The following is a 9,583-nucleotide window of genomic DNA, read 5'->3' as shown; positions in this document are numbered from 1 at the left end:
ACTGAGTGTGGTGGCTTTATAGTGGCAATTATTGATCTTCTAACAAGTGGAGCTACAAATCACTAACAAAGATCCAAAGGTGTCAACTAAACCAAAAGTTGCAAATTCATCTTGCTGCTCCTGGTTACTGTGTATAATGTCTACTTGCTGAATTAGTTGACTACATCAGGACGTTTTGTATACATGACCAAATAATAATAAGCAACAATGAGAAATATTTTTCTACAAACACTTGAGCAGATTATGGATGCTAAAATTTGCATGAAGACATCAAACTTTTGTAGATGCATTTTCCTGCATTGACATTGACACACTGAAGAATCTTTAAAGCCATACAATAACATGGAGTCGGCCAACCGTAAATGAAATCTTCAGAATTAGATTGTTAATTTACATCTGCTCTTCTTATCAGCAGACACATTAGTGGGCAATTAAATTAGAACTGCATTATACAAAGCTGGCATCTACAATATGAAATCTAGTTAAGCAAATGATTAGCACAAAACTCGTCAAAGGGGCCCAAGTTACAGCTATCTGTACCTTCTAAATGTTCAGTATGTGAAGCATGCACCCTTATCTGTGTTCCCGTATTGGAGGCTGAAGTTGCTTTAGCCGTTGAACAACTTGCTTCATAGTTGGTCTCACAGAGAGCGATTCCACAGTGCACATCACTGCTAAATGCAGCACCTCTATCAAGTCATCATGTGGGCCCACATCCCACAGACCATCAACAAAAAATTCACGACCACGGCCTTGTCGGAGCAGCATGCATGCCCAAGCAACTATGTTAAACCCATTACCATAAGGAGAAAATGATGGATCCAGGGCCTTCTTGTCTGATATCAACTCCATCAGTACAACACCATAGCTATACACATCGGCTTTATCTGAAACTCGGCAAGTCATAGCATACTCTGGAGCAACATAACCAAAAGTCCCCGCTACACCAGTGGTCGCATGGGTTTCTGAATTTCCCAAGAGCCTTGCCAGTCCGAAGTCTGAGAGGTAAGCATTATGGTTAGTGTCCAACAAAATATTGTTTGGTTTCACATCACGATGAAGGATCCTAGGAACACAAGTGTCGTGCAGATACGCAAGTGCTTTTGCAATGTCCAGAGCAATCTTGTGCAGCCTCTTCCAGCCTACCGGTCTCTTCGATCTCTCTTGTATGAATCTCTCAAGGTTTCCTCCAGGCAAGTAGTTATATATGAGAAACATTTCAGACTCACCAAGATGGTAACCTATCAAGGTAACAAGATTGGGATGTCTTAATCTCCCAAGAGTTTTGATCTCAGCATGGAACTGTTGCGCTCCTTGGAATCTCCCAACAGAGAGCCTCTTTATAGCTACCAGCACTCCAGGTGAAATTTCAGCTTTGTAAGTGGCTCCAAAACCCCCACTTCCAATGCAATTGCTTGCGTTGAAAGTTCCGGTAGCTCGAACAACAGTCTCATAAGTGATCGGCACCCCGATTTCTTGGAAGATTATAACTTCTCTTCTTCCAGATGATCGAGCTGACATACAGGGTACACACTTTCTTGTGTAAATAAACAGTACAATCAGAGCAAGAAGGACTGCAACGATAGCGGTTGCAGATGTTATCGAAGCTATTTCAATTGCATTGAACGAACTGCTGTCTCCTTGATTTTGTGCATCCACAGGCGCTGTGTCGTTGTCATTTGAATTCAGACCACGGCCCTGCTGACCAGCAGAAGGAACCATCAGGGTATACATGTGACAAGATTGTAGCAAAGGATTCCCAATAACGCTGTCACATCCAACTGCACTGCTATTTGTCGGCACTGGACCAGACAAGTTGTTGAATGAAACGTTGAACTTGGTAAGAGATGCCACATTAGCCAATTCCGCTGGTATCTCCCCAGTAAGTTTGTTATTATCAAGGAAGAGGTCAGTTAGATTTGCCAAGTCAGCAAGCGCACGAGGGATCTCCCCTGCGAGCAGGTTTGAGGACAGGTCCAAAACCTTAATAGAGTGCAGCTGATTAATATCATCTGGAATAGTTCCATTCAGAAGGTTATGGCTTAAAGAGAGGAGCTCCAAACGCGGTAATTTCTTCACAGAAGCAGGAATCTCACCACCAAGCTGGTTCCTACTCAAATCCAACCTGATAAGATAATCCAACTGCCCAATGCTTGCCGGTATGGAACCAGAAAGGCGGTTACCAGCAACACCAAGAACAACAAGAGAACGGCACAACGATCCAATCTCCGCAGGAATCCCTCCTGTGATCAGGTTGTTGCTGACATCCACAATGAAACCCCTTGAACTGTTGCTGCACTTATCGAATAGACCAGGTTGCAACTCGCCGGCAAGACCATTCCCATCAGCCAGGAAAGCATAGGCCCCCTGCATCCCCAGCTTCTCGGCAGCAATCGGCAACGATATCACGGTCCCAGTAAAATTGTTCCTGGCAAAGCTATGGTAGCTCGTCAGACCAGTAGCCATGGCTCCCGAAGACGAAACGAAGCCGGCGATCGCCTGATATGCAAAGAAGGAGGTGTACTCCGACACCAAGTCATCAAACGGGAGGAGCCGAGGTGAAGGACAGTCCCTTGAGAGAAACGCCGGAATCGAGCCTGACAGCCGGTTCCCGCTGACATCAAACACATCCATGCACGGCACAGGCAGGGCTGGATCGACCGGGCCGGTGAGCTTGTTCGAGCTCAAATTCAAGAACTTGAGGTGCGCGCAGTCCTGCAGGGCTTTAGGAATTCCACCGGAGAACAGGTTCTCTCCCAGGTTCACCATCTCCAAGCTCTGGCAGGAGCTCCAGTTTGCTGGGAGCTCGCCCTCCAGGGTCGCCCTCGGCGCCCACAGCACCCGGAGCTTGGGCAGCGCGGCGATGGCGGCTGGTATCCCGCCCTGGAAGTAGTTGAAGTCCTCCACATCGCTGGCGTCTGATGTGTTCAGAGGACCGTCGGCCAGTATGTAGGGGTTGGAGAGAACGAGGACGGAGAGCTGCGCGCAGTCGCCGAGCTCGGGCGGGATAGGGCCGCTCAAGCTGTTCCGGGACACGTCGAGCGCGCGGAGGTTGGATAGACGCCCGATCTCCGGCGGGATGACGTCGTCGAGCAGGTTGGAGGAGAGGACGAGTGATTGGAGGTTGGTGCAGTTGGCGAGGCTCCGGGGGATGCCGCCGACGAGGAGGTTCCCGGAGAGGTCGAGGAGGCGCAGGCCGCGGAGCGCGCCGAGGGCGTCGGGGATGGCGCCGCCGAGCCGGTTGGAGGCGAGGGAGAGGCGGCGCAGCCCGGGGAGGGACCCGAGGGCCGCGGGGAGGGACCCGTTGAGCGCGTTGTGGGCGAGGTCGAGGGTGTGGAGCGCGGCGCAGGGGAGGGACGCCGGGATCTCGCCGTGGAGGCGGTTGCCGGAGAGGTCGAGCGTCTGGAGGCGGCGCAGCGTCCAGATCGCGGGCGGCAGCGCGCCCGCGAGCGCGTGGGAGGGGAGGGCGAGGACGCGGAGGCGGCGGAGGGCGGCGATGGAGGGGGAGAGGGTGCCGGAGAGAAGGTGGGTTGGGGAGGCGGGGAGGGTGAGGGAGATGACTGAGCCGGAGGGGCTGCAGGTGATGCCTGGCCAGCGGCAGTGGGAGGGGGCGGTCGGGGTCCAGGCGCGGAGCAGCCCGCCTGGGTCTGCGGTTACGGCCGCCTTGAAGCTGAGCAGGGCCTCCCGCTCGCCGCCGCCTGCGGCGGCGGCAGATGCTTGAGCGGCCGTGGTGAGGAGGAGCAGCAGGAGGAGGAGGAGAGTGGGTAGGGTTTGGGAGAGGTGGGCGGCCATGGGGAGCGACGGCGGCGGGTGCCGCCGTCGCATTGGAGTGGGACAGTTGGGGAGGCTCGGGACCCGGTGGCAGGGGCGGCGGCGGCGGCGAAGTTGGGGTTTTGCGACGGGGAGCTGGGCGTCGGCGTGGGGCTTGCTTGGTGTGGAAGGTGGGAGCATGTGGGCGAGGAGACGGACGAGTTGGGCGCAGCCGCACAACAGTCCACGACCACGGTGGTGGTGAGTGTGGTTGGCAGCGACGGGGAGACTCTGGTTACTGTCTGTCACACAGTCACGCTGCACTTCCGACGTGACGGCTGGATTTTGGTTCGATAGCGCCAGCACTTTGATATACAATCATCTTAATTTCTGCCAAGTGCTAACTGAGTTTCCGGTATCACGCATGAATGAATTTTAGAATCAAGATTGCAGGCATCTTTGCGAAAAGAAAATGATGACAGAAGATCGTCGTGGATGGCCGGTCCAGTGTCATCGACAACGGCGTGTGGATGTTGGCATCATACCTGGCCATGGGCAGCCCGGCCCGAGGCCCGGCCCGAAGCCCGGCCCGAAAAACTCGGGCCTGGGCCGAGATATGTTGGCCCGACTGCCGGGCCGGGCCGGGCCTGGGTAGCCCGAAAACGCCATTTAACACTACGGCCCGGCCCGCGGCCCAACGGCCCGACGGGCTTGGTGGGTATTTGGCCGGGCTTGGGCCGCATTTTCTCACGTCGGGCTTACCTCGGGCCGGCCCGAGGCCCGGCCCGGCCCGACACATGCCCATCTATAGTTGGCATGTAGAGGGCACGGTGAGATAGAGCCCTAGAGTGATAGACTGATATTAATCAAAGGCGACACTTGGATGTCGGCATGTCGTGTACTATAGATCCGATGTGGTAGTAGCCAAGATATCAGTCAAGACAATGAAAGAGACGATATAGCCAAGAGGTGTCGCCGCCACTCATTATTCCGATGAAAATTGGTCATTCCCAATTCTTCATTATTCTTAGGTGTAAGAAAACAATGTCGTCTATTGTAAAAAAAATCATAAATAGGTTTCCATGTACAATTGATGATTTTTTTGAAATAGACTTTCGTCCCGTTTATAAATAAAACCGCAACGGCCGAATCAATACAAGGTGTAGAGAAGAACCTCTTACAAAGCAGATCAAAGAAAAAACAAGAAAGAACACACAAACTTACCACTGAAGACACTGACGTGAGACTGAGTCGAATCAGGCCTCCACGACAACGCCCCGCAAGGGTAACGACACACTGCGTCGTCACCGTACCGCCGGGCAGATACTCACAACGAAGCCCCCAAGAGGGTTACGACACCCGCAGGCATCACCGCGGTTGGCGCCGAGGCGCTGACCGTTCGGCCGGCGCGGGAGAACTTAGCCGCCATCTGTCCCCAAGTTGGGCTTACCAATCACGATGTGGGAGTTCCAAAGCTGAAGCGCAGCCAACACTAGGATCTCCCACTGTTCGCTCCACGCCATCCTCATGACTGAAGAGTAAGACCACCAACACCGCCACCACGACAACCCCACGAACTCAAGCCCATGGCTTGACCGGCACGCCGCAACACGAATTGGACATAGTAGGAATGCACCATTCCTAGCAGCCATCAAAGCACACGGCAGCCCGACGAAGGGGATCTGCCCAACACCATCAGAAGTGCACAGCCGTCTGTATGCAATAGCATAGCAGATGATGCCTAGATCAGGCACGCCACCTGCTAGGCCTCGATCACTACCCATAAGCACTCCTCGCAAGACGGCCCCAGCCTAGACCGCACACCACCGCAAAGAAGCACCCTCACCGTGACGCATGGGGACAATTGACGATTTATATGAAATAGATACGCATCGCAAGCAATTATTGAAAGCGGGCGGTGTGTGAACTAATAAATTCAGTAAACCGAGCATGAGAGACTTGTCTTGCCGAGCATGAGAGAGTTTTTTTTGTTGATCAATGTCCTTTCGATATTTGAAATACAGTACAAACTATGGAGTGGCGAATGTGAGCGTATCCGCGAAATATGTTTCGCTGAATGAGAAGCATAGAGGCGAACGCCGATACTCTTCTAGATCTAGAGATAGATGCAGTGCGTGCCGAAGTATGCCTACCATATTTCCGTTCCTTGGAAGTTGGAACTTGGAACGCACGAGCCTTGCTTTTTTTTTGAACATAAAGGCCAGAGGCCCTGGAATCTGTATTATATCGGCAGGGGGCTTACAACTTTAAGAAAGATAGATAATAAGAGGGAAATTACAACAGGGTCCCTCAGTTTTACAACAAACACCCCAGAAGAAAACTCGAAAACACGATCGAGTCCTTGGTCGATGCCGATGATGGTTGACTCTCCGGCGTGGCCGCCGCTGCTTCCGCCGGGGACAGAACCACTTGGGGAAGCTGCAACGATGGACGCCACACCGAGGCCGATGAAGATCCTCACCCGAAGGAGGAAGAAGAAGCTCGTGCCGTGTCGGCCGAGCGCAGCAGGGCCACCCTTGTGACCGAAGATAGCCACGGCGAGAAGGCGCCGCCGCTTGGAAGCTGCTGCGTGGATCACAGATTCCAAAGATCCACCGGACCACCACCTGCAGACGCTGACGACGATGTGCTCATCCCCAACCTCTCCCTCGCCACCAAGGCCTGCAGAGAGGAGGGTAGGAGCAGCGACACAGCGGAGAAAGATGGTTGCGCTTATTGAAACGGGGGCTCACCAAAAGAGGATGCTCCGGCTCTTTCTTCCATGGAAGCTTGCCGGGGCGCTGTGTCGGCAACTGTTCTACGCCGCGCAGATGCATCAGAACAGCGGAGGACCCCCACCAGCCAGCAGATCGAGTGGAGTTGTCCCTGCCTCTCTCCCTCTCCTCGCCTCCACGGCCGGCCAGAAGGAGGAGAGACAGAAGAACAACAGCGGAGATCGCTGGATAGCCACCCTTGACCTTATTGACGGAGATAGATGCGCCGACGGTGGAAACCAGCAGCTCCGCCCATCGGAGCTCACCGGAGAAGAACCACCACCGGTTGCACGAGATCCAGTCAGCAGAGATCCGTGCACGCCTCCAAACACTGGCACAACGGCCAAACCTACAGCTATACACACTACGAGGACGGGCGCGGCACCTCAGCCACTCTCCGGCGGCAGCGCCACCAGAGAGGGCCTTGGTCCGGCCAGAAGTAGAGGATAAGCCTCTCAGGTACTGTAGCGAGGTGGGAGAGGGGGAGGGGGGAAAATCAGCTACGAGCCTTGCTTTTCACGGTCGCCTCCCCTCCCGCACCGATCCGAACCTAGGCTAGGCCGCCACGGCCGTGTGCACAAGTCCAGACGCGGTTGCGGGTACACTGTGCAAGGCTGGGTGCGCGCACGCGCACGCGCTCGGCTTCTCACCCGTTGCTTTCCGCCTCGAGGCGCTCCGAGTTCCGAAAGCGAGGCGGCCGTGCTCTGAGTGGCGCGACGTGGGGCCCAGCCATCAACGACGGGTAGGGGCCAGTCAAAGCTGCGGCCGCGGATGGTGCCGTGTTCGTCGTTCCAGACCACCAGTTAAACAGATCAAATGCTTTGCTTGCCCTGAACCGAACACGAGCAATCGTGTTAGGCGGCCTCTTGCTACGTCGATCGATGGTGACGGACGATAAGATTGTTCGTGACGGCCAGAGGCTTGGAGCGATCGGTATGTATAGCTTTTGTTCGCTTTGGAATAAAGAAGCAAGCAGAGTACACACCAGAGGACGGAAACCGTTCAATTTTTCCGGCGGCATATCAGTCCAAATCCAACATGTCTCGCTCCCTTGCCATATCAACATCACTTGTATGTCTAGCTAGGCCTCTCTTCCTCCCGTTCCTTCTCTTTTGCAAGTTGGCCGCAGTTAGGCCCGTCCGCCTACGGGCAAGTACGACGGTGTTGAGTTAGCCGTATGTAAAACTGCACACATCCGAAAATTTGATTACACGGAAGAAAGAGAGAAGGAATGAGGCTGTCTGTATAACTAACGACGGTCTATTCCCGTAAATATCATGATGGCTTACAGACGGAGTTTTCCCCATTGTATGGAGGGTGTGGCTTGCGTCGTGGGTTGGGCAGGATCTTGTCTTCCGTGGAACAATCTCTCCTCTTCCCCGTGAAAATTATTCTCGCGTGATGGAAATCTTAGAGCTCCACCTCTTCTTCGGCTAACAACTCTCCTTCACACCAGGTACCAAAATCTACATTTAGCTAGAAATATCGGGCGCACCTGTCAGTGCCAATTTTGCTGACATGTAGTGGAACCCACCTGTCAGACCCAATTAAGAAACTCAAAATATCTACTGAAAAGAAAAAAGTGAAAAGAAAAAAACAAAAAGGAATCCTTGTCAGTTCTCCACCCGACGCCCCCGCCCCAACCGCCACCGCGGCCGTTCTCCGGTAAAGGCTCCCGCGGTCGTGCTTTTGCAAAGCAGGCTGCGGTCGTACTCCGTGTAACACCCCAAGTTTTGTAACCTTGTTTGTTTGTCCAGAGTGCAAAAATCAGGGGGAACAAAAAAAAATTTCTAATTGTAAGGTTTGATAAATTGCCTTGATCTGTTTGTTAAGATGAATTGCCTTGACCTGTTTATCAAGATGAATTGCCTTTATCTGCTTCTAGATGAATTGTCTTGATCTGCTTGTTTAAAATCTTCTTGAGATACCTCTTAGCAAAACCCTTCTAGAGATAAAACCAATTAGCAACTCATTAAACACCCCACCTGTTTGGTCAAGGAAAACTCTTTCTCCTTCTCACTACATCTGCTCCTATGACAACTTTCACTAGGGTTTTCTCGAAAGGAACATCAACACATCAAGATCAAACCTACACCACCAAGTCTTGGCTAGTCCAAAAGTGTATATGGATTCAATCTTCTCTACTCCAATTCAAACCTTTTCACTTCTGGCAATGTCAATGTACCTAACTAGAATTCATATTTGTGATGTGTTTTACCTCACCATATCCTTGATTCAAGGTTTGTGACATCTACTCCCAACTCCATCTTTCTCTTGTCCCCTAGTCAACTACCCTAGCTAGAAAACAACGCCAATTTTGACTAAGTCCTAAAATTGTTATCACATACAATTTTGGAGCCATCTAAAGGTATAATTGATGCCCCCCATAGGGGGCCTCACAACGCTTTCAGCTTCTGGGCCGTTGGATCAACCCATCAGCGCATCTCAGCCCTTGATTCCTGGGCAGAAACCCACTAGATAAAGCCATGCAACGGTCATGGTCTACCCACCTGCAGCTGCGCTCAGGACCCACCTTCATCCGGGTCCGCTCGTCAGTCACTGTGGGTAGTCACAGCTCAGGGAAAGAGAGGCACATGATGCTAACGTGAGACAAAAAAGGATCCCAAGGAGGAAACCCTAGCCGCCAGCCTCCAATCCCCTCCCGTGCTGCTCCTCCCCATCCCCCTCCACTCCAGCTCCAGCAAGCCAGCGGCGGCCGCGTGGACATCCAATGACCAGTCGGGGCGGCCGCGGTGGTGGGCCTTGGGACGCCTCCTCCCATCGTCACCATGGCCGACCGGGAGCAGAGCCGGCCTTGGGCGCGAGCGCCGCCTCCCGCCGTCTCCATCGTCGGCTGGTAGCAGCACCGACCTTGGGCTCGAGCGCCTCCTCCATTCATCGCCATGTCCGGCTGGGAGTAGCGCCGGTGAGCGCTGCCTCCCGTTGTCGCCATGGCCAGCCGGTAGTTGCACCGTCCTTGGGGCGAGCGGCGATGGGCGGCTGAGATCCCCATCACCGTCACCATCTTCCCCGAGTTCCAGTGATCCAAATCAACCCCT

The 9,583-nt window shown here is 53.4% G+C and overlaps 1 protein-coding gene across 1 annotated transcript; it reads right to left on the bottom strand.

Moving 5' to 3' along the window:
• Positions 1-518: 518 nt before the first annotated feature.
• LOC124672777 (LRR receptor-like serine/threonine-protein kinase RPK2) lies at positions 519-9,549 on the bottom strand. Its single transcript, XM_047208953.1, has 5 exons — positions 9,396-9,549; positions 8,020-8,058; positions 6,050-6,432; positions 5,201-5,432; positions 519-4,088 (listed from the first exon to the last, which is right to left on the bottom strand). Exons 1-5 carry the CDS (start codon positions 9,547-9,549, stop codon positions 574-576), a joined length of 4,323 nt encoding a protein of 1,440 aa, XP_047064909.1. The 3' UTR covers positions 519-573.
• Positions 9,550-9,583: the final 34 nt, after the last annotated feature.

The sequence above is a fragment of the Lolium rigidum genome, chromosome 7 (assembly GCF_022539505.1).
Source record: "Lolium rigidum isolate FL_2022 chromosome 7, APGP_CSIRO_Lrig_0.1, whole genome shotgun sequence".
Classification (NCBI taxonomy): Eukaryota; Viridiplantae; Streptophyta; class Magnoliopsida; order Poales; family Poaceae; genus Lolium; species Lolium rigidum.
The sequence above is the reverse complement of the archived record's forward strand: the minus strand, read 5'-3'. Positions and strand labels throughout refer to the sequence as shown.